The 25,382-nt window shown below is 38.3% G+C and overlaps 2 protein-coding genes across 6 annotated transcripts; both read left to right on the top strand.

Moving 5' to 3' along the window:
* The first annotated feature begins 3,595 nt into the window (after nucleotides 1-3,595).
* On the top strand, nucleotides 3,596-5,480 carry LOC140940184 (sodium/potassium/calcium exchanger 4-like). The gene has a single exon (XM_073389091.1). The coding sequence runs from the start codon at nucleotides 4,112-4,114 to the stop codon at nucleotides 5,459-5,461; it is 1,350 nt and encodes a 449-aa protein (XP_073245192.1). The 5' UTR covers nucleotides 3,596-4,111; the 3' UTR covers nucleotides 5,462-5,480.
* A 4,847-nt stretch (nucleotides 5,481-10,327) lies between these two features.
* On the top strand, nucleotides 10,328-23,646 carry LOC140940185 (putative RNA-binding protein Luc7-like 2). 5 transcript variants are annotated; one of them, XM_073389092.1, is made up of 12 exons: nucleotides 10,328-10,481; nucleotides 14,196-14,290; nucleotides 16,015-16,029; nucleotides 16,148-16,246; nucleotides 17,428-17,532; nucleotides 18,007-18,070; nucleotides 18,364-18,443; nucleotides 19,148-19,251; nucleotides 19,753-19,825; nucleotides 20,633-20,772; nucleotides 21,960-22,013; nucleotides 22,997-23,646. In XM_073389092.1, exons 1-12 carry the CDS (start codon nucleotides 10,421-10,423, stop codon nucleotides 23,172-23,174), a joined length of 1,068 nt encoding a protein of 355 aa, XP_073245193.1. In that variant the 5' UTR covers nucleotides 10,328-10,420; the 3' UTR covers nucleotides 23,175-23,646. The 5 variants fall into 5 exon arrangements, with proteins under 5 accessions (XP_073245193.1, XP_073245194.1, XP_073245198.1 ...); XM_073389097.1 differs by lacking the exon at nucleotides 10,328-10,481 and adding an exon at nucleotides 10,659-10,676; XM_073389095.1 differs by lacking the exon at nucleotides 10,328-10,481 and adding an exon at nucleotides 12,696-13,745.
* Nucleotides 23,647-25,382: the final 1,736 nt, after the last annotated feature.

Raw genomic sequence — 25,382 nt, 5'->3', positions numbered from 1 at the left:
AAAGAGGTTAGCGCGCAAAAGGCTCCGGTTATTCTGGGTTGCGAATCTCTTTCTTTGCAGTTTTAATAAAAACACTTTCAATAGCCGTTCAAAATTTTATCTGCTAAAAATACTATCGCCTGTTTACTAATAAAGGTGACTGGTTTTAGCAAGTTACGGTAAGCATTTTCTTGTCATTACTTGTAAGGAGTAACTAAATTCTCGAGAATTCGTGTGGGCAATGTAGCAAGTCTGATTAAGTTCAGAAATCAAGGAATATTTGGAAATGGGTTTTCGGTTGGGAAATAGGCCATTTCCGAGTTAGCGGCCTGCGCCTGCGTAGCAAGCGTTTCCGTTCGGTTTCGGAGCAAAGAACGGGGAACGAGAGATCGAGTTAAAGACAGCGCGAAAAATGGCGAGAGGAAAAGAGCGGGGAGGGGGTGAGGAAGAAAGGTAAGGAAACACTAACGCTATTGGACAAATATTCAAATATTCAAATATTCCCCCCCCCCCCCCCCCCGCCACCTTCGGGCTAAGCTTGAACTTCATTGTATTAGGCACTTTTTATACTACTAAATGAGAAATTTCTGCAATTTGATTGGCTTAGAGCAGTGGTGTTTCAGCTTAATTGGAAATGCCTACATGTGAAAATCACAAACCTTTTGCGGTTAGTAGTATAAACAAATAATAGCATGATTTGTACGTGATATTTGGCATGCATACCACTCACGATATTTCAAAATTGTCTCAAATTACGTATAGCAATTTCGAAATATCACTACAAATCATGCTATTACCTATACTGATATAATTAACATTTTTTTCTTAATAGTCGGTGATTTTTTTTCGGTCAGCTGTTTCTTGTCGATGTCTGACTCGACAGGCTCAGCATTTGCGTGACCTTTCGCGTGCAAAATGACGGAGTTTCTCGTCTGTCCCTTTTTCTTCCCGTTATCAAGTAAATAGCATTACACTCACTATGGTCTTTTCCTTTTTCGGGAAAGAACCATGATCAAGAGGCGTTTAGGCTACTGACGTGGCCCTTATGGTATTATGACCGATTTATTTGTTTGTCCTTTTTCAGTTCAAGCACCTGGAATCTCCGGGACAAGAGTTTGCGAGAGCAAACGCGTCTTTTCCGGATTTGGCCGCACGCGATGTTAGTACACTGAGGTAAATGATGGTGGGCGAAACTACTGTTTCCTCCTACTGAAATTGAAACAACTTTTTAGGCAATCCAGAGTAATTTTAGATCTGTAGAAATGCATTCCAAGCGGCGCTATAAAAATTGTATCTCTTCGGTCCCCAGGGCTAGGGAAACTTGAGTCTTTTCGAAATTACGAGGCCTAGGGCCTCAGTGTTAATTTCCCGAACATTTTAGATGCAATTTAACGTATTACGAAAGGGAGAATGTTACTGATTCTTCTCTTCATCACATTTTTGAATCCTAAAATTTGAGGTTTCCTTTTTTCTGCGAAAAATAGCCTAACCTGAAGAGTTTAGTGTGAAAAATTAAACTCTAAAATATAATTTTTCACAGTTATCTCCTCAGGTTAGGCTATTCGTAGAAAGAAGGAAACCTAATTTTTTTCGTAAAATATCTGTTTGGAGAAGCAGATGTTGCCTAGAATTTATTAGATAAGCTTTGAAAATCTTGTACATGAATGGAACGGTCATCTAGAATCGAAATTTTTAGCCGTCCTTAAGTAACAGAAAATTCTAGGTAACATCTGCTTCTCCGAACAGATGTTTTACAGAAAACAGTCCTCGGTGCCAGTGTTCCACTGTGGAAACTATCATGTTTTACTGGTATTATGTACAGAGCTATCATGACCATTGGCCCCCGCTTTTGGCACGATCATGGGGACTGACTCTTTTCAGTAAGTTTATCAAAGGGAAATTCGAATTCTGCTCTTGCGTGCCCACAAAAAAATTACGCTACAGAGGAATACACCTTTACACTGGTCATACCGAGCTATCTATTTCAGCTTGATATATATATTTAACCGTTTTGCCGTTATTCCGGCTGTCATAGTTAAGAGACTCTTGTTTGCCGGCAAATCTAATGTTTTTTTTTTTTCTTTTTGAAAAAAAAAAAAATGCTTAAATGTGGCCAAATGGGCTGTTTTGTTTTTGAAGGCAAGGCAGGCTTTTTCGAAGCCTTGTCGATTAATTGAGTGGATTTGCCAAAACGTGTGAAACGTGCGTGATCGAGCAAGCCACCATATAGGGTCACAATGGGGTTAACCGATAGGCATAAAACGGCCTAAAATTTTGTCGATAACCGTAAAAATTGAAAAAATTTAACCGTTAGCCGTAAATAGGGTAAAAAGAGTTAACCGTAAAAGAAATTGTTCCCTAGCTAGGTTTGTTAATTTAAGAAAGGTGCTAAACTCACTTATGGTTACGCTTTTATGTCCCGGCTACTTTGACTCCGTACCGTCACGTTAGGCCAAGCCTTTTATGTAGCTTAGAGCTAAACTCTATTTTCGCCGCTCTCTCGGCGAACTAATTTTTTCCATAGCGAAAATTTTGCTTTTTGCTGGGGATTAATATTTGCGACTTTCAGGAGGTCGAGCCCTCGAAACACTAGTGAAACAACACGCAGAGATAGGATTTGTAAAACACGTTGCCGACAAACAGCAATTCCCTGTTTTTCTCTGACGCTGCGGTAGACATTGCCATGCCTAGTCCCTGTAAGGCGTCTTCCCCACACAATCTCGTTCAAGGCATTTCGGTGGCGTATCTGAGAAAAAAATCTCGCTCTGACCACGTGACCCGAAACGCATTAGCCCCGAGGAATAATGAGGTGATGATCTATCAAATGTTAAAATTTTTCAAAAAAAATAGCATTTCATCCCGCGATGATCCTAAGACCTTTATTTTGCTTTAAAGATACAAAAAATACAGGTTTATTAATATTTAACTCTTTGAAACAAAAGAAATTAATCTTTAACTTTTTTGTTAACCGTAACTGAAAAATATTAAACGATAGCCGTAGAAGAGCCAAACTTTTAGCCGATAACCGTAAAAGCCACCACCCCATCGAGACCCTCTCATCGTTTAAAAACAAGCTCTATAAAAGTAACCATTTTGAAAACTAAGAGCCCGACCATTGCTTTTTGTCTTTTGTCTCGTCCCCCATCTCCTCACAGCTTTGCGGTAAAAGGTTGCCTTTCTTTTCCTGCGGGATCAGTAGACCTATAAGGCGTTATTGTGCATTATTGCACTCCTGTTCCAGCCTCTTTAGTCAGTCGGGATGAACAAAAGGCCAGTTTCAACTTGGTGAAGCATTCCAAACTTCTGAACCCTGCGAAATAAATTTATCACGATCTGAATAGTGGGAATTTTTTTCGGAATTAGCTCTTGTCACTGTCTTGTGTTCTTTGGATTAAAACTAGTACTCACTGTATAAATTTAGCCTTTGTATTGTAAAATTTGATTTTATCTTTTTATTTGCGCCAAATGAGATTCTTGACTCGTTATACATAAAGTTCAACACTACTACTACTACATGCAGTTAAGGAGAAGTATGATATTTGCTTGCTTAGGACCTAATAACTCGTGACTGGTACGGACTTGATGTGTTCAGTCGTGCCCATCCTGTTAGGAGATGCCGCTGGCAGGAATTACCGGATTTTTATGGTAATCTTATCCCTGATATGGGCGGGATGATCGAGAACTTCACATACCATGTACACTTCTTCTTCACTGAAGTTGTTTATTATACTACTTTTTTAAAGTGAAAAAAGTCATTTATGCAGAGTTATTTATTTGTAGATAGAGAAATAGTGATCCATACTTGCACTAAAGGACAAATTTACGCCCGATTTTGAAGGGACTGTCGTCGTTCGACAAGCTGCAACTTGTCATTTGTTAAACTTACATAACACTATCGTGTTTCTTTTTTAAGATTCGAATGAACGTGTTGACCCCCTTTTTCATGCAACGGCTCGGCACACGACATTGCTCAATCTTAGTGTTAAATAAAAGGTCGGCTCAAATCAGCTCTTTAAGTTCTGAGGCTCAACTGCTTCGAGTTTCCAAGCGTGTTTTACAAGTTGTTTTAACTACGTGTCGCAGCAACAATTAAGCCATTCTGGACTTTATCTTACAGTGAGTCAGGAGAACAATGGAGGTAGAAATAAACAAAAGCATTCCTCACAAGCCATCCTTTGAAAACTTCCCTCTAGATTTTATGACACCAGACCAGAGACGCCATGGGGCCATCGTCGCTCACTTTCTGATAGCGCTTTATATGTTTGGTGCCTTAACTTTGGTCTGCGATAAGTACTTTATTCCCTCTCTGGAACGCATCACACACAAGTTCAAGGTGCGCTCAGATGTTGCCGGAGCCACGTTTATGGCCGCCGGTGGTTCGGCAGCTGAGCTGTTTATCTGCATCGTTGGTGTTTTTGTGACAAAAAACGACATTGGCCCTGGAACTGTTGTGGGATCCGCGGCGTTTAACCTTCTCTTTGTCGTGGGTTTATGTGGTCTGTTTGCTGGCTCAGTTCTGCGTTTGTCACGCTGGCCCCTGTTGCGTGACTCATTCTGTTACCTGTTAAGTATTGGCGCCCTGGTCGCCATCATTTTCGACAGGAAAGTATACTGGTACGAGGCTTTGCTGTTGGTCTGCATGTACTTATTTTATGTTGCTATAATGTACCATAATCAAGCCCTTGAAGAGTTCTTCTTTAAGAAGTTAACAAAGGTCACTGAGAAGACAAGTCAAACAAGCAATGACATTGAAAAGAATGAAGAAGATGACGAGAAAACGAAATTGCTCTCAAAAGAAGAAGAAGGCGAAAAACTCAGGCAAGATGAGAAACGCCTACTTGTAACCGAACCTCAAATTCAAGTTCAAATCAATCAAAATGATGAATCACCTTTTTCATTTCCTGAAGGAACTTTTCAAAGATTCTTGTGGTTAATGAAGTTACCCGTCCAGTGCTTGATGTACCTGACAATTCCCGACTGCCGCAAAGACAGATGGGAGAAGTGGTATTTTGTCACATTCATTATGTCCCTGATATGGATCGGATTGTTCTCTTACATCCTGGTTTGGATGGTGACCATAATCGGCTTCACGCTTGGCATCTCTGATGTTATAATGGGTCTTACCTTTTTAGCGGCAGGAGGCAGTGTGTCTGATGGAATATCCAGCCTGATAGTTGCTCGTCAAGGCGACGGGGACATGGCTGTCGCTAACGTATTTGGAAGCAATTTATTTGACATTTTGTTATGCCTAGGACTCCCTTGGTTTTTTAAGACCTCACTTATCGACTCTGGAAGCCATGTGAACGTGGAGGAAGGCCACGTGATTTACACGTTACTTTGCCTTTTGGCAGGGGTGATCTTGGCAGTACTCTCTATAAAGTTCAACAAATGGTGTTTAAGTAAGTTTCTTGGCTTATTTTTTATTGTCTTTTTCACTGCCTTCGTCACCATTGCAGTCCTCTGTGAATTTTACTTGCGCTGAAATTTTAACCTATCTTATACCACAGGCAGCCCAAACTCCATGGGAGTTCGTTGGACTTTGAATTTATAAGAGAATGTATGAAAATAAGCAAAATACGTCCTAAATTCCATTTTTTGACAAAAATTGAAATAAAAAATGACTTACCTTCTGTTTGTGTTTTGTTATTTACTGTCTCTTCGCCTCTAGAGCCACTTGGAAGAAGTTTTATCGACGTTTCAGATTCTTATCTTAAACGTCGATAAAACGGCTTCCAAATGGCTCTAGAGGCGAAAAGACAGTAAATAACAAAACACAAACACAAGGTAAGTCATTTTTTTCTATTTTCATCGAAAAGTGGAATTTAGGACGTATTTTGTTTATTTTCATACATTCTCTTATAAATTCAAAGTCCAACGAACACACATAGAGTTTGGGCTCCCTGTGCTTACACCTCGGGTCTCATACACTGTCTAAAACAGTTAGAAACAACAACGTTGTACAGTATAGGCAAATTTAGGGAATATACTGATTCAGTAAACTCTCTTTAAATACCGAAATCGTTGCATAGGACTTGCACAAAGTGTATAAACATCAAGAACGACTGTGCTCGAACTAACTCTTAGTGTTATGTATTTTAGCAGCACCCGGGGGGTACTCCCTTATGTAAGCCATACAGGTATGTGTAGGGTTTTCCACAACTTGCTCGAGATTTTCCAAAGAGTTTCCCGTAATTTCTCAAGAAGTTGCTCAAAAAACAATCAAAAGTTGCTTTTTGTAACGAAAGTTGCTCAAAAGTTGCTCGAAAAAAACACAAACTGTTTTTGGTCTGGTGCTAAAATATGCAAATTGTACTACAACAAAAGTAAGATTTCTAAGCATTTTTTTGCAATTTTGCGGCGTCCTCAGCGTTCCTGAATAACTTTATCTTCAATAAAACCAAAAAATGTAATGAGCCAATAAAATTTGAACGACCAGGTCCACCATTTTGAATTTTCTCTTAAAACCGCTGACCTAGCAGCCCGGCTACTTTTATCTTGCGTCCATGATCTGCGCCAGCGGGGAGGTGGGGGGGGGGAATGGCCTCCTTTTTAAGGGAAATTTATAAATTGTCTACTAAATCATTGTGAAATATGGAAGATAGGCCAATTTAAGCACTAAAAGCAAGAGATCTCTCTTGCTAAAAGCTGCTCCGATTTCTCAGAATTAGAAGATAACTAGAGAAATCGCTCTGAATGCAAAAATTTGCTCGAGACGAAAAAAGTTGCTCGAAATACGAGAAGTTGCAAACAAGTTGCCGAGCAACTTGTGGAAAGCCCTAGGTATGTGCCGCCCCAAAGGGTATGGTTTTTGCGCCGTTTCGGCCTGAAAACAGGTATAGAATTTTTCCCATTTTGGTCTGGAATGGGGTATGCTCGAGCGAGCCACTGGAGGCATAAATGTATTTGTTTCAATTCCAAAGGTTTCAGAAAGAGAGTATTTAAAAATATGCAAATTCGAAATGGATATTAAGAAATCTTTTTCCTGCCATTCTAATCTAAGTAATTAATAAACGATTTTTAGAGACCAGGTCTGAAATCGGGTGTGGATTTTAAAGGCTAGGTCTGAAAACGGGTGTGGAAAATCACATTTTTTGGTCTGAAATAGGGTCAGGATTTGAAGAACCGGGCGGCACACTCCCACCAAAAATTCCTAAGAGTATCCCCCCAGGTAGCAGGAGCCCATACTCGCATAGGTTTCAAGGTCAATTCTATTTTGACTCCTACTTGAACATATCCAAGAGCCATAAAACGGCTCTTAACATGTAATATTATTACAGAGGGGCTCTGAGGATAATTATCAGTGAGTTACATTATAACCTGATAGATACATAGATACACAAAAATATGCTGAATTAAAGAAGACAAAAGAAAAACGAGACTATGTATAATTCATTGTTTGTTTGTTTTTTTTAAATGACAAAAATAGGAAAAAGGAAAGAAAATCATGTCAATTCTAGATTGATTGTGTGGATTTTGGGACACAAAATAGTTCATTAAACTAACCGCTGAGGTGATTCAAATCAAAAGTATGCATGGGCAAAGGTAATAAAGCGAAAAAATAGCTGTTTTAAATAAATGGTATTACTACAAAAACTAAAAGTAGTCGTTAAAGACATAACCATAAAATACTTCAGCAATGAATAACACTATCATGATTACAATCATCAATCCTAGAATTCTTAATATATATGTTGACGAAGTCTAGAAAAAGGCTTGATTTGCTTAGCATCGATTGATAACTGATGAATTCCAATAGTTGGGTACCAATGTAATAGAGATAATGATTCTGTGATTAAATTCTTGTGTGATAGCGTGGATAATAGAAAGACTTTCTATTATCCATGGTGATAGGGATTAATGGAAGATAATGGATTGACTTGAATAGTCAACAAAACAAGATGGGCTTAGTTTATGGTACCACTGATAAACAAAAGACTGATAGCTGAATTTCAAGACAAATTTTTTCAGAAACTTTATGGACTGAAATACTTAAGCAGTATTTCCGGGGTATTTAATCTAGGGTCAGAAAAATTCATTATTCTGAGAACTCGTTTTTGCAAAGTTGTATGCTGGGTTTGTGGGAGACCCCAAAATTGAATACTATAAGAGAGAAAGGGGTAAATTAGAGAATAAGCTTTCTAGTCTTTTGGGGTGTCCCGTTACAGTGTGTATTTTTAAGTCTATTCCGTGTATTTCTCTTTAGTTGCTTACAGTACAAATTAACTTTGTTGTAGTTGTACAAATGAACAACGATATTTCAGTATAGCACTGGCACGGGAAGACTATCAGCCAGTTAAACTAGTCGAAGTATTAGTCCGTTAACAGTTCGCATAGTTATACGTTTGTTACTATTGTCACAATGGAAATAATGTAAATCCTGGTAAATTCTGAAAAGCCTTAGCATCTAGCTAAAAAAGTAAAAAAGTTGAAGTAACATTGTTGAAAACGCCAGTGCTTCTTAGTCTATCCCAGTGCGAAAAAAAAAGGTTGTCGGCGGGACGTTTGCCGTTCCTAATCAACAATCTAAGCATTCCGGAACGTTACTAAGTTTCAGTTTCAGTTGATTTATTTGCCAGAAAAAAAGTACATATACATACAGACATTCAATATATTACAAAAATGTTATTTAAAGATTAAAGAGACGTAAATTATAAGTAAAAGAATTAAACGTATTTTTCTGGCGAGGAAGCTCAAATAGAAACCTTGGGGCTTATTGAATAAGCTCCGACATCAACAGTACCGACAAAGTGGCAGATGAACGATAACAATGCACAGAGAATGACCAGACACGACGAAGCATGTTAGTACTGTGGAAGTCATGAGAAAGTCAAATGCACTAGGCTACTTAGCTCAAAAAAGATCAGGAGTTAAGCGCAAAATATGACCTTCCATATAATGTGTCCACTTTTAACTCTCTTGATTGATTTGAATGGTAAAAATCTATATGGACATTTACAAGAAGACAAATCTAAACAGGAATTGGAAAAGATCAGTTAATTCATTTTTGCCGGTTTTAACTATTGCTGTTTCTTCGCGATCCCCCACCCCCTCCCTCAAAAAAATAAAACCTGCAAATAAAAACAACCGCAAAAAATAATATACATATATTCAAATTATATAGTTTCACAAAAGTTGCCCTTTAAAAAGGATGCTAGAGCAGTTGGTTATTAACATGAATCAGACTGTGCACGCATTAGATTATTCGATCACACACTGTAATCACGAGAATAACACAACTTAGAAGGACATCGGTAATCTGGTGATCTCGTACCCAGATCTTCCACGGCTAAGCGTAAGACAGATTGAGATCTGGGTACCAGATTAAGCTAGATTAGGACAACGGTATTAATTTCCGAATATTTTTCCGCCAGTATTTTCACTTCAATAAAGTCAAAAAACTGAAATGGCTTGCTTAGAATCGCAAAAGTGAATTCCAAGTGAGAAAATGTTGGCTGGGGTCAATTAAAAAAAACTTTTGCGAGAATTAACAAGTATAACCATTGTTTTAGAGCCCGACCCCTGGTTTAGGCTATTTCAGAGTTGCAAAAACTCTCACTTCTAACACGAGGCTAAGTGCAAAACCTTAGTTGTGACAATGAGTTTTATTTGCATGAGAACGAAAAAGCATTTTCATAACAATGGCTTGGCACTTAGCCTCGTCTTTAAACAGAGGCTTGGTGCAACTCGGAAATGCCCTATGACTGCATGCACGTAAAAAATAAAAAGAGTTTGTTTGTATAAAAAAGGTCTTTAAGAGCAGCGAAAACGTATTATCTGTATATATAAGGGCATGACGTCTCCCGTGGCTAGCGATAAAATTTAACCATAGAAAATCTTATTTTATCGTTAATTTTTTTTTCTAAAATGCAGGAGTTACGAATGTTAAAGCAAAAAAATTTTCTCAATTTCAATATGACGCACTTCATAGTGAATATCCTGAAATGCTCATAAAATCTTGTCAATTACAAGTTGTTGCCATCGGCCGGTTCGTTTTTCAAAGCTGGGGTAACTTTGGATGCTTTCAATGGCAAAAAAATTATTCGAAAAATGCTTTTGAGCCGCCAAGCAGAAGAAACCCGGTTTAAAAATTTAATCTCGGGATAGTGCTAATTGGCCTTCAACGAACTGGGTATAGGGTATGACTGGCTACAGTAGTACCAGCTCCCATGGGCCCCTGCTAGCACTTGACCCTCAAGACTTAATTGTTTCTATGATGTTGTGTTGACCAGCATTTACGTAATACGTTACATGATTTGGATTTTAACTTTTAGTTCATGACGCCAGTGGCAAAGGACCTAATGCATGGCGCCTGTTCACTGGTATACCTGTGGAGCGAAAACTATTGAGGCCCAGTGTGCTTTGCAATCAGCGTTCGAGACTGCATGCACCGCGCCATTTTGTAAGGTAGGTTTCGGCCTTTAAGCGGCCTCTTCCTAGCAAAATGACTGCGCAAGAACAAATGAAAAAGATGTTAGATGAGCTAATGGGAACCCAAAGGGATGGTAAGTAGTGATATGTATACTGCCAAAGCTATACGGATGCCCACTACTTCTTGCCATTGCATGTGTTGAAGTCTTTCCACGCTAATTGTATAAAGCTTACTTGAAATCTTTTTCTTACACCGGTTATTTTAATTTTGCATATTGACTAAACTAGAAAACTGGGTTGTGATGTCGACGGTAGCTCAATCAAGTGGAGTGAGTTTTTGTCTTACACATGTTTCCTTGCTTGTCGAATTTTACCTTAGTTATTTTATACAAAAGGACGTTCTATTGCTTACGAAACTCATATGTATTTTTTAATGAGAACGCCTCGTTCATTCGTATTTGTAATAAAACTGTATGGTATTCTAGAAAGAGAATCTTTACATGAATTTACTGGATGATCTAAAGTTACTTTTCCTGAGAACGAACAAGACTAGCTAATATATACAGCATAACAGAAGTCCCTTGCTGTAGGTTCCTCATTGGCTTATAAAAATTAAAAGTCACATAAGCTTCAATGATTGTCAAAGATTATGCCTTTTTAACGAAAAATTTGCATAGATATTTCTTGTCTAAAATAACCTTCTGGTTTAAAAGGTTTCAACCCAGTTTCATTCTCAATTTCTTTTGTCTCCTAGCTGTAGTTATTCATTATCATGAATAATTAGGGCTAGAAAACAGGGAATAAAACTAGGTCGAAACTATTTTAACCTGTATTTTATTTTGACCTACAAAATGCCACTTGCATGAAAGGTGTTCTAAAGACAGCTGTTTATGTGGCAATTTAATAATAAAGTTTACAACCAAAATACAAACAGGGCTAAAAATTGGCAGTTGCATGATAGCTAATGCTTGATCCCTCAGTATGTGACTACAACACAATTGAGTAGCACTTTTGTGAAGTTCAGAGGGAAGAAAAAAAATAGCAAGCAGTTTCCTTGGACTCCCTTTTGTCTCCTTTTCTTCAGCTCCGGTTTATAATGATTTTAGATAATGAAGTGAAAAATTCTGAGCGATTTTGAAGTGTATTAACACTAGTTTAATATTTTTGTTGTCAGCTGATTCTGAGTCACCCAGAATATTTTGTGCTCCTTTTTTGGTAATTACCCTGCTTCAACATCACTTTAAGAGACCACCGAATTTTAGCCAGGGGCACTAAGAATTGAAGAAAACTGGTCCAAGTGGGAACCAAGGCCTTGTCCACTGGTAATATTAGAAAACAGAGGGTTTTTTCCTCCGTTTTCGAAAAAATATGAATACGTACGTAGCACATGAAAACACCAAAACAATGGATATACAATAGCAACCCTAACAAAACATGTGTTTTGATCCGTTAACATGAAAACAATAAGCAAGCATTTAAAAAACTCCACTCCTTGGACCGTTTTTGAAAACTTGCACTTTTTGGTTTTCGAAAACACTGTTTATGTGTGGTACAGAAGGCTGAATCTGAGAAAAAATCTTCATTTTCAAAAATATGTGGATATGTTACAGGTCAAGACTATAATCAGGTTAAATTTTTTAACATAGGTTGATTCTCATTTGCTTTTGTCTCCTAGCCCTAACAATTCATAAATGAGTGCAAGGAGACACAGGAAGTCTAGAATCAACCGAGGTTAAAAAATTTTAACCTGAATTAAATTTTGACCAGTAACAGATACATGTGGATGGGGCCTTAGGTCTGTTCTTAACCCTTTAAGTCCCAATAGTGACCAACATCAATTTTCTCCTAACAATATCCATACAATGTCAAGAGATTAGGTTATGAGAATTAACAAAATGATCATCTAAGAGACAACGCTTTCACCTTTTATCAAATTCTCTCAACCCATCCATGAAGGAAATGTATAGAGATCAGTTTGGAGAATTTGTATGTGGATGTTGGGGCTTAAAAGGTTAATTTTTAGCTCTGTGTAAACTAAACTGGAGCAGCTGTTTAGAAATGTCCTTTACCTGACATTCGCTTATTCATTCTTGACTCTGATGTTGTTTCTTTATACATTTTTGAAACAAGATTTTTCTCCTTTTAATTGGTCTGCTTCCACCCTTGAATAATTAGGGACCTTACAAAAGGGTGACAACAGCAGCAACAAGAATACCGAAAAAATTGTAGGTTTATTGGGCGAAACAAAAATTTCTTTTCCTTTGCAACTGCAACATATGATGACCAAATTTTGTGTTCTAGAGAATATGAAGTATGCGAGGACAATAGATTTCGGTGTATCTATGTGAACTCAGTTGCAGTTCCCTCCCTTTTGTTCTAAGGTAATTTTGTTGTTGAATTGTAAGGTCCCTAATGAGCGCTTGGGGTAGTACACTGTAAAGCTAAGGATAGTCTATCCCATCCCTTCAATCATGTTACATTGGATGAATGTAATGCTCCCTGGGTTCCAGTGATATAAACCCCACTGTCCTGTTGGCCATATTTAACAAACACATTATTATTGCTATAGCAGGTCTAAGTAACTTGTAATAGTTATATTTATGTGTACAAGACGATTGTTTAGTACACATAATGATTGTGATTAGGGATAAGATATTGTTCCCCAGCATTAATACTAGATGTTGAATGCTTTCTCAAACAAGGCTCACTGATAGTCATGTACATGTAGTGTGAGCAAGTTCATTGGATGCGTAAGTAGGGCGACGTAAGTAGGGCCAACAAATTTCAATTTTTATTTTGTTATGGTGGAGGGGAAGAACATACTGTACTTACAACTGAGGCACAATCAATGCACTTTCATTCTTAGATATTTAAAAATACAACTTAATGTCTTATCTCAAGAAGTGATTGAACTACTTTCAAGACATAGATATTATTGCTGAATTAGAGGACATTTCAGGGAACAGAAATTGGAATGATCAAAGTTCTTCATATGTGCATTGCAAAAGGGAATATCAAATTTAAATGGGATTGTAACTTTGAAAATAAGTATCAAATCCATTCCATTTAGTTGAATAAATTTCCATGAATAGCAAAGAGAAATGATTATGCAAAACAGGTGGCTGATGATTAAGAGAGGGCCACAGTTTGCGTTAGCTAATTTCCTTCAAAACTGAATAACACCAAACACTTTAACTACTCAGTCCTTCACTGTCAGCAATACGTTTTATTTAGAAATGGTGGTTTACATGCATTATCTGGTACAAAATGAGGTGTGTACTTTTGTCTTTTTGAAAGGCTAAACACTGCATTGTCAACCTAACTGTGTACTGTGGACACTCAGTTACAATGAGTATGATATGCTGAAAATTACAATCTATTTGGAGATGCTTTTATGGGTATTGTCTTAAGTCACAAGCATCATTATAGAGCATGAAATAGAATGCACAAAACAGATATTTTGGTAAACTACTATACAGTACTTACTCGTGGCAATACAACAGAATGTTAGATGTGGTACAATGTGTAACGATAGGGTGTACTAAACAAAACCATCACAGACTTGAAGACAGACAGTTTACACAAAGCAGCCTCATGATTAGATTTATGTAAGTGACTTGATGTACAACACAGGTTTTAAGCAGAACAAGACAAGAATTCTGTAGAACACAAAATAGTCATGACATGTACGGCTTTGTCACCAAACTGATCATGATTATTGAGGTGAATTTTATCTCTCGAGTCAATTAAATGTGTCCTGTTTAGTTCTTTAAGCCATAAATCTTTCTCAGACATAATTTTGTTTAGCTTTTGATTTTTTTTGTTCGTCATCTTCCTTATTCCTTTAGGTGCAAGGCCAGGAGATGAAATCAAGTTTTTTGATGACCGTGTCTGTAAGAGCTACCTTATGGGACTCTGCCCGCATGAACTTTTCAACAACACAGTGAGCAGTTTTTATTCTTTTTTTTTAATGTTCTCAAGTAACTTAGTATCTTAGGTCTTGCTCACACAAGTCTGTTTGAATTTGAAAATGCACCTTTTGTGGTCCAATATTATCCTTGGTTTAACTTTTATTTCCTTTTGTTTTTAACTTATTATCAAACTTTACTATAACCCAAAACAAAGGGAAATAAAAATTAAACCAAGGATAAAATTTATCCACAATAAATCCCACCTTTTTTCGCTTACAAGAGTGGTTTTGTCTTGTCTCCAATCTGATTAAGTTTATAAATGAATAATATGATATACAATGCTTCAGACAGTGTGGGAGTTCGGGACTGCACAATTCAATCAAAACCATAACAATAGTTCTGCATTATACTCAGTGATGCGGCTATACACAATTTAGTTTCTAGAAATACATGTTTTACTCTTCATAGCCACTATTTTTAGAACTTTTTAAGTGCTTTTCAGATCATTCTCTTTTTAAAAACAACACTGTTTTTGCTTTCTTTAGTCAGCTTTGATGAACAGTCACGAAAAGCTACTACAAGGCCTTCTTTGTAGCTTTGCGCTGTCTTGGCACTAGTTGTTTTGTGAGATAGATTAGATATATACCTGATGACAGGGATTTTCAACAATTTCTCTTCCAGTGGTGCCAAAAGTCAAAATTCCAAAAGATGGTTCTTATTTTAATAATTTGAAAACATAAGCTATTGAAAATTTATATGTCGAGTCATTTATGGGAATCCCTCCTCCCTGGGCAGTGGTATAAGTGAGCACTGCAAATCAGTCCAAGACACTGATCTCAAGTTGGCAGTGTAAAACATGTTAAGGGAACAGATCACTCTAATGACTGCAGATCTGCAAATAATAGTCAGTCATCAGACAAGTAAAATTGGCCCTTGTCTGACAAAATCTCTCCTGTCATTGGACATGATGTGTATGTTGTAGTTAATTTTTTTTTATCTCAGGTGGCTTTAATTTTTCCTTTGCTTCAACTTCACTAGCATACATTATCATACCCAAAATCAAAAGAAAAACAAAAATTACCCGAGATAAAAAAATAACTGCAGCATGTCCAGACAAAGTTAATGCGTAAGACTATCATTTTGCAGACGATCAAAATCTATCTTGACTGCATGTAAATTGTCCTGTCAATGAAATAACACTGTTGCAGTGAACATTTGGTAGTAGTCAGGCTACCTGTGAATCCATCCTGTTAATCATTAAAGACACATAATGTGTACGTGGTGGAGATTGACCACCATTAATTTGTTCTGTCCGACCCATGTGGTGTTTTAACCAGACATAAGTCATGCTGTACAGTGTTGACATCTGGCAGATAAACTATCACCTGTCCTTTTCTAGAGTTTATTACTGCACTTTCATTCCTTCAACATTTTGGTCTCCTCCTGCTTTCCATAGATTTCATTGTGACCATAATTTTTTAATTAACATTATTTTGTCATGAAAGATATGCCATGAGGAAATGAAGGGAGAAAAGTTGCTATTTTTTCCTTATTTACATTTGACTTACACTTTGCTTGTCTGTCACACAATTTACAGTGTGATTTAGCACCCTACCTTTTATCTGTACAGTTACTACTTATTTTACAAATTAGGTGTTCAGCCTTTACAGAGAATATAAACAGTTTTGTGTTTGTGTCCTGTCTATCCCTGATTAAGTCTTGTTGTGTCCCTTTCATGCTATCCATTGATGAACAGTGGATCTTCAAAGCTGTAAGTTAAAACTGTTCATTAAGCCATTTTTTTCCAAGTAAATTTTCTTAATTCCATCATAACCTGATTACCCTGCAACTTGCCATTTGCCGTATTTCTTGTTGTATGTTTCTCCTAGAAAATGGACCTTGGTCCTTGTAACAAGATTCATGAAGCAGCTCTCAAAGCTGACTTTGAACTTGCATCCAAGAGGAGGGACTATGGTTATGATGTAGATGTAAGTAGGGTACATGTAAAAGCTAAGGCTGAAGTGCTGGAAGTAAGATTGGTCATATTGGACATTGTCTGACCTATACTATTGTGTGCAGATAATTTTGTACCTCAGTGTTTTGCAAACTAGCGTCAGTGATAATTTATGAGAATATTTTTATCAGAATTATGCCTAAAAACCTTTCTGCATAAGGTGTGAAGGCATAGCCTATGTGAAGCTCCTTAAAACTGGCTGAATTACAGTACAAGCAACTTAAGCTGCAAAAAATGCCTTTATTATAAATAATTATTATTTTTATCCCACTGAAAAATAATTTATTTCCCTGCAATATTCCATGGCACTGCATATATACAGTCAAACAGACCCTGCTGTCTGCATGGTGGCAGATTGCAATATTTCAAAGAAAAAATGAAATTAAGGAGGCTTTCCATTATCAGAACTGACTGGCCAGACCATTCCCATCGCAATGGGAATTTCACTTTTAATAAAAACTATCCAGCCAGATCAGTCAGATCCTAAATAGTATGCATGAAGGAGATGGCTTTTCAGCAAAAACTCTTGGAAAAAGCTTCTTGCTTTGTCAAAATGACTGGTCCAACCATGGTCTGGCCAGCCAGTTCTGACTTTTGGAAAGCGCCCTAAAAGGTCTGACCAATAGTGGAATAAATGCCCTTGAATAGCCATACTTTATTACTTAGGCTCCATGAGATACAGGTACATATAGCCCCAAAAATATGTAAAGAGTTGTGTCGTGAAATTTATTAAAATTCAAACTGTGGGAACTGGCACCAAACTGAATGAAACATAAAAATAACCACTAAAAACATTGAAAGAAGGGACCACACAAAAGGAGGCACAGATGGACAAATTTGAAAAAGATTGAAATGGATTTTAATATTGTGGTTTTTGAATATTTGCTAGCCTAACAGTTTTTCAAAGTTCTTTTTTGTTGTTTGTAATGTTTGATATGCTGTTTGGAAGGTGTATTTATTTGACACAAAGCTGTGATCTTGTCATTCACAAGTTATATCTCAATTTTCATAGCAAAAGAGGACATGCAATTGGCATTATAAACCAAATGAACTCGTCATCTATGGCACAGCCCCTTTAATACAGAGGCTGGACTAGGTTTTTGAGAGACAAATTACAGGCTAATCGGTAGTTGTTTTATCTCCTAAATTAACCAGCAAATGGAACATCTTGAGTCTTTTATTAAGGACTGTGATAGGAAGATTCAGATTGCCAAAAAAAGGCTTGAAGAAACACAAGATGATCATCAGCATGTCCCTGAGGTACGTGTGAGCTTTATGGTATTGAATTACAGGGTGAAAAACTGTTTGTCAGTCCTTTCTTCATTCTCCCAGTCTAAACATTCATGGGCTTTACAATGTATGTTGCTTAGATGCCATTTCCTTGTAAATTTACTGTCTTATTTTTCTTCATGATAGCAAACCGGGGTGAATACAATCAGGCAATAACATTTAGCAAGGATTCAGTTATTGGTGGCTTTCCAGTTTGCTCGTGTCCTGAACTTATTTTTTTAATTCGTTGAAGCTGATGCTCCTGAATAAGTGCCACACCAAAACATTGAAAAATCTAATAAGTGCCACAACTCTCAGACTGATCTGTAGTGTTGAATGCTACTGAAAGGTTTTGTCTTTCAGTCAGTGAAAACTGAAAAAAACTGTAGGAATGATTGCAAAAACTACTCAGGTTAAAATTCATTGGCTAACATTATTTTAATAATGCAATTTTTTTTTCATTAGGCCCAAGCAGTTCATGACTTGGCAGAACAAATAGGAAAAAAGCTTGCAGAAGCTGAAGCTGTTGGTTTGTACCTTTACACAGTGATTAAAATTTAAACTTGAAAGCAGTGCACAATCCTCTAGGATGATCAGAAAGCATATTTATCACCCCGTCTGTAAACCCACTCCCCCATACCTCAAATTTTTAAAACACATTGTGCCCTGGCCAGCATAAACCTTTTTATTACAATGGACTTCCTCGCTTGGCTTTAAGGCTGCCAGCCAAGTACAGTGTCTTCTTGTGAAAAGCCAATAAACGTCTTTAAGAGTCATGAGGGTAAAAGCGTGTGTTGAAGCTGTTGTGTACACATTGTACAGGTGCTGAGGGCAAAGTAGAGGAATCAATGGAGCTCATGAAGGAGGTGGAAGACTTGAAATCAAAGAAACGAATAGCTGAGGTAGAACTTATATATATTTATGTTTTTTTAAGTGGTACCAATGACTTGCCCCTAGTTGCTATGGAACTCAACACTAGTGAAGAAATAACTTGTAATTAATGAAATCAAAGCTCTGACAATCACTTGTGTTTCTCAAGCCCAGTATTTAAAATACAAAAACAGAGGTGAACTTTGAAAAACTGTTAGCCTATCTAGTTTCCAAAAACGTCGATTGCAATCTGCTTTAATCTTCTTCAATTTTTTTCCATCCTTCCTTGACCTTCCTTTGTATTTTCTTTGTTATTTTCAATGTTTTAAGGTCTTATTTTTATATTTCTTGCAATTTGGTGTCCACTTTCTACTGCCTGAATGTAGTTTAATGTCGTTTCACAGTTCCTTTTAAAGTCAGCTTTATATCAAGTTCATGATTTTGTTAAGCTTCTGCTGCTTTGCTTTGTACCATGTACAGCTCATGGCAGAAAAAAAAGAAAGAAGGAACGAAACAAGAGTTTAGTTGTTTTGCATAACAGATAGTATACAAAGAAATAAATACATGTACTGACAGCAGATGAAATGGTAATACCTTGCGTCGTTTGACACAGTGTATATTGCATTAGTTGAGGCTTTGTGTAGTTTAGGCCATAGTTGTTGATTTCCAATGTATATCTGGGTCAGGTGTTGAAAACACGCTGGCCAAAATACCTCTGTTCCTTTTTCCTCTCTAGGATATTTATCGAGAGAGCGTACCATCATCGTCTCTACAGCAACAAAAGTTGAGGGTCTGTGAAGTGTGTGCTGCTTATCTTAGCTTGTATGACAATGATCGCAGGTTTGTATGAATGGTCATTGAAACAGCCCTTTAGTTCTGGTTGGTAAGGTTAGAAAAGGTTTCAACAGTTTTCCTTTTTGCTACTTAACCAGGAGGACCGGTTTGCATAAGCCCCTGCAGAAGTAGTGCATGTGTCAGTAGATTTAGCAACAGTCTTTGAAATTGGTATCATGTTAATTAAAACCCCAGCAAGTATACCATTTCAGGTGTATGTTTGTTGCCGGGGGATATTCCAATACCACTTCATTATTCCGCCCCCGAGAGGGACTGGGAAAACGCCGTACAGGTACTAGGCAAGGATTATACTATAGCTCTTGATGGTATGTGGTTTGTACCGTGATGGAGGTAATTTGTATTCAGAGATACCATCGCCTCTGCGCGCATAGCATGCCTTTATGTAAAGTTCGCGTAATGGTCTTCCCTTATGTCTCTTATCTGTAGATCTCATCAATTGCGACTTCAGCAAAATAACTTTCAATATTTTCTATTTCTTGTTTCCAGGTTAGCTGATCACTTCGGTGGAAAACTTCACATGGGATTCATCAAGATTCGCGACAGACTGAAAGAACTACAGGTACTTCCGGTGGTTTCCAGGGCGAGAAGTCTAGTGAATCATACTGGTTTGCGTTTGTTGACCATCTGTTTTCTACACACATAGTGTTGAAGAACATCTGAAGCTATACCAACAAATCAAAATTAATGTAATGGGCTTTACTGATATTTACATACCACCATACCAGTTCGTAGTACTAGTTAGTGTCCTCAAAAGCGAGATTCCGAAATAGAAGCGCACATTTCCATTCACCATTTTCACTAAGACCTTAAGTTTACTTGTTTGCCCTCCCCTCTCCCCCCCCCCCCCCCCCCCCCAGAAAAGAAAAGTTTGTAAAACTAAAACTTTTGTCATCGATTCCTTTTGGGACGACTGTTTTTTTTTTTTTTTTTTTTTGGGGGGGGGGGCGGGGGGGAATAAACAAGGTGCATTATGGTCTCGGTGAAAAGGGTGCCTTAGGAAAAAAATGCTATGTATAAGAGGGTTAACGTGCATCATTTGTGAGATAGTCATAAATGTATAATGGCCTGAAGCAATTGAAATATATTTTACATTTCTTTTTTTTTGTATGTGACTCCGGAAAAGGGAGAGTCCTTCACAGCGAGAGTTAATTTCGGTCATAAGTCTGTCATTTATTTTTGGCTGAGATTTAGCCATCGTTCGTATCACTATCAGGGTTGTCCGCATGACCAAAGTTGACTTACACCTCATTAAAATACTCCTGAAAAGTAACCCTCTGTTGCGGTTCATCCGTTATGGGAGTAGTTTATGAAATTTTCTTTCATCGCGAAGGCGTAATGCATGTGGTTTTCCTTTCGCTGTCTCTAGGAGGGGGTAGCTAAAAAACGCTCCGAGAGAGAAATGGAGCGCATGCGCAGACGGGAGGAACGAGAACGTGAGCGGGCACAAGAAAAAATGGAACGGGAAAAAAGGATGAGAGAAAGAGAGCGCGAAAGAGAAAAAGAACGGTTGGTATCGGGTGTTCCTTATGAATCTTGGATAAATACTTTTACAATTAGGAAACTTGTAACTAAAGGTAACTTCTGAGTTAAAGATTACTTTGAAGGTGATGTTACACGCAACGATTCACAACGACGATTTTTAGCGCAACACAGCGTTGCAATGTTGGAACAATGTTGTAACTATTCGAAACAATGTCGCAACAATGTTGCAACGCTGTGTTGCGCAAAAGATCGTCGTTGCGAATTATACTGCTTGCAGTCCGCCTTTTCTCTCAAAATCCGTCTAGTTCTTGATCTCATCCAGCGCGATTGACCACCACGAGCGGCTTTGCGTGTAGTAACTTTGCAAAGAAAAACAAGAGACTGCTCGCAGTCTATTGCGTATCGTCTCGTGTAACATCCCCCTAAGATTTATTGATCGTTCGAGAGGCTACATTGGGCTCTCGAAAGACTATTGGATGTGATGTCCAAGAACCTTGTAGGGGGTTTTTAACGAGTCTTGTCTGCTGTGTTGTGTAAATCGTCTTCCTGGCGCCTGGATATCAACTGAAAAAATTCTCGTGTACATTCAGCGAACATGGGGATAAACCATGCGCAAGGCGGCCGCTTAAACGAGGGCAAAAAGAATGGAAAATTCTAAAACTGTCATGCAAAAAAGTCTTTGCGGTCTCTTATGAGCCGCTCCAACTGTAGTGAATTGACTGGGAAAATTTTGGTGTTTTGGATAGGTGGTCGCTTACGGGAGTGTTTCCTTATTGAGGCTCGATTGTATCAGTTTGCACATTATTTAATTCCCTCTTTTGTTCAATACTTGATCTTTTGATTTAAAAAAAAAAAAAGAAAAAATACTTAAATTATCCTCTCTCCTTATGGGACTTTTCAGGGATAATGAAACAAGTGTGACATAACATGGTTAAAAATACCAACTGGTAGGAGGCAAACCAGTTGGTTATTTTACAAGCGTGACCGAGGATTTGAACTCGGGACTACCGTGAACAAATCCAGTTAGCGGTCAGGGCGTGTCTTGAACTCGGGGCCTCCGGATTACAAGTCCAGCGCTCTAACCACTCGGCCACGCTGCCTCGCTGAGCTATAAAAGGTCCAACAGGGGAAAAGTGGTGACAGTAACTTTGATTTCATATTTTGGCCTTTTTGTTTGACACGAAGTGCTTCTTTTTTCCTTTTCTAAGCAGAAGTCGCCGTCGCCGCAGCAGAAGCCGAAGTAGAGAGAGGAGAAGAAGAAGAAGGTGAGACTTGTAAGATATTTGTGTTGTTTACAAATCCTGAGTGCTAAGCACGGTGCTTTTGTTAAAATTGCGACCTGGCTACAAGCGTGGTAAACAAATGTATTGATATTCTATGGAGCAGCTTGTTTACCTTCATACTATTAATAGGGAGCTTTAGCAACGACGACGACAACGGCAGCGAGGACGTAAAAAACGCGATAGGTTTACGTTAGCAAAACAACAACTCTGTACGTGCAGAACACTTTTTTGTACACTTCTGTGCCGTCACTTTACGACTATAACGTGAAATCCCTCCAGCGACGTTTCACGGAGGACGTAAACACAACACGAGTGACGACGATTTTTTCTTTTCCCCTCTAAACGTGGGTTCGGTCCCCAAAGATTCAATTCCAGGGAAACTAACTTGGTTTTGACATTCAAAGCGAGTTGAAATAATCCCGAATAATGTGCAAAAAGCGCGAAAACGTTTTAATAGTCATGTTTTCGCTACCGTCGCTGTCGTCGTTGGTAAAGCTCCCTATTAATATGCAATTACAGAATGTTGCATCACGTGAACAATTAAATTTTACCTAGAGGGAAAAAATGGTCAAATCACAAGAGGATAGGGTTTTATAAGCCAACAGAATTACAATAACCTAGATGAAAAGGAAGCGAAGTTTATTGCTTGGCGGAGGCAACAAACAAAGCTACTTCCCTATTATGATTTGATAGAACATTAGGTAGCGGACAAGGAGTTACAGAGCTATAAGACCTTAAAGTGCCTCATGGCTGGTATTAAAGTCTATGTTATCAACCCTTTCGGCCCGCGCGTGAGAACGCCAGGGCGTGCGAGCTCGCGCGTTCGATTTTGCCTTTTTCTCCTTCCCCCTTCTTTTATGAACGACTGCCACGCGTGCTTTTGATATCTCGTAGTTCTTGAACAGTATTACCCCATGTTTGGAGAAGAACTGACAGTGTTAATTTGATTGAAAATGATCTTTCAGGAGTCGGTCGAGGTCAAGGTCCCGTTCCAGATCGCGATCAGGTTCTAAGTCTCGTACGAAGAGCAACAGGACGTCTTCCCGCCGCTCTAGATCCCGATCCCGCTCTGCCTCCCCGAAAAAACGCAGTAAATCACCGCGACGGTCTCCGTCAAGATCGCGCTCAAGATCTAGAAGCTAGAAGTCCCTGGTAGTTTTTAGACGTAACCCGACTGGAGGTTCATTCACCTGGCTGCTGTAAAAATTGCCGGTCTGTTATTTTATTGACGAGATGTTGCTTCTGTGGTCGAGCTTCAGTTCTTGCTGTGCTTTCTTTCAGCAAAGCTTAGTGTTACTGTTGTACTCGTAGTGCTCCCTATTCGGCTGACAAATTACTATCTCTTATTTTTTGTGCGGTAGGTTTTAATGGCCTATTTCAACGAGACTTGTAATGCTTTGCCTGTTGAATTTGTTCGTTGTAGCAGAATTATATTCACCTTCACTTGTCATCCCTTCCATTCATCAGTTTCGTTAGATTTAGTGTTCTGTTAATAATTAGAACAAAGTGATTGTCAAATTGTTTCTATAACGATTGCAACTAGTGAATATATTGTGTAACGTAGTAAAAATCTTTAATACTAAACTGAAAGAAATACCAAATTTTCCCTTGAAAATGGCTAGGTTGTCTTGAAATTCAAACTACAAATTTTAATTACAACTCATTTTTACAGCTCTATATAAAACTGCCAAAAATATCTTGCCATCTAGATGAACCGATTTTAGTACTTACGATCTTGGCGCCTTCTTTGTTTGTTGGTAGTTCGTGGCAAGTACGTGAGAGGACTGGGTACAAACTTACCCGTGCATACTTGCTCGTGAAGAAAAACATGGCGGAAAACGAAATACTCAATGTATCGGCGTAACCACTCGTCACTGTACTTATTTTTCATTCTCCTTCTATGTTCACCTGACTAAAATTTCAAAAAAGGGATCAGGTGATTTTGCTGCAGCTGTTGGATTTTATTCTTGTCCCAGCGGCTCGAGTGTTATCCTTAACCACTTACCCAAACCTGTGCAGCTTACACACTTGCCCAACGCATAATTCTACTTGCCCCGGGCAAGTGGGCAAGCGTTAGTGTCGAACACTGTATAAAATAGGGAGCCACTCGGCGTAACCCGCGAGTTACTCGCTACATACACCATTGTGGATTTTGAAAATTGAATATTTCTGGTTTGTTGAAGTTCTTCAACTGAAATCTTTTCAGAAGAGCTTATATGGGTAAAATTGCTGGAACGTCATTGTTTAGAACCTCGCATACTGTTCGATTGTTTTGCGATTTAAATTTCAGCTGTTCTACCTCGCAAATGTTTTTGTCTCGTAACCAGGGTTCGTAGGCGTCTTGAAAACCTTGAATTTCAAGAGTCCTTTTTCAAGGCCTTGAAAGTCCTTGAAATTCTCTTTCGTTCAAAAACACAAAGGGGAAATGATTCTTCTCTCCACCCCGCCCCTCCTCCCTTAGTCTTTTCCTTGGCTTTTCAAAATGGCAGCCGCGATCAATGTACCTCTTAGTTTCCGTTAACAAACGCCTGCTCTGCAGGCTACTTATGTAAAAAGTCTCTCTGATGCCATTAAATCTGCCCAGGCGGTGGTCACGTGAAAGGCCGGTTTTAGTTCTTGTTGGCCGACAAGAAAGCGCGAACAGGGTGGCAATGTTTGGGAAACTCAAATTATTAGTAACAGTTATTTACATCTGATTCATTTACTGTTTTTGCCTTTTACCATTTGAGCTTTGAATTAGCCCACTATTTCATCCTTGTGTTAATATATGATTAAGTTTTTTTTCTTACTAGCTCATTGAATTTTTGAATTTTTCGAACTATACTGCTTTCGTAACAAGACTGATGGACGGCTGGACGGCCTGTGGATCTTTTATATGTTTGTGGGAAACTTTCACAGTTAGACCCAAGCGATCCATACATTTTTGAACTTTTTTCGCCCTGGGTTATACGGAAAACATGAAGATAATCCGGGAAAAATATATAAGTCGGCGCGCGGGGACATGAAATTTATGTATTATTCTGTTTATTATATAAACAAACATGCGTTAATGTAAGACAATCTAAGAGCAAGATCAAGAAAGCAACACTAATTGCCGTGGCTGCCGTGGCCCTTGGTGTCTTCTCTTATAGAGTTTTCACAAACACGAGCTAAAGTAGAAGGGATGCAAGGCGACGACTGCATACTGCAAAGGCTGGTGTTGTCATAGAATCACCAGTGGGTCACTGATTGGCTGATTCTAACCACGATAAAATTATCGTATTTTTACTTGTTTTTAGAAACGACTTACCCTATTATACCCAGGATTAAACACTGATTAAAACTCTCAAGTTTGTATAACAAATATCATGG

This window comes from Porites lutea, chromosome 6, assembly GCF_958299795.1.
Source record: "Porites lutea chromosome 6, jaPorLute2.1, whole genome shotgun sequence".
Taxonomy (NCBI): domain Eukaryota; kingdom Metazoa; phylum Cnidaria; class Anthozoa; order Scleractinia; family Poritidae; genus Porites; species Porites lutea.
Note: the sequence above shows the minus strand (reverse complement) of the source record. Positions and strands in the feature narration are given on the sequence as shown.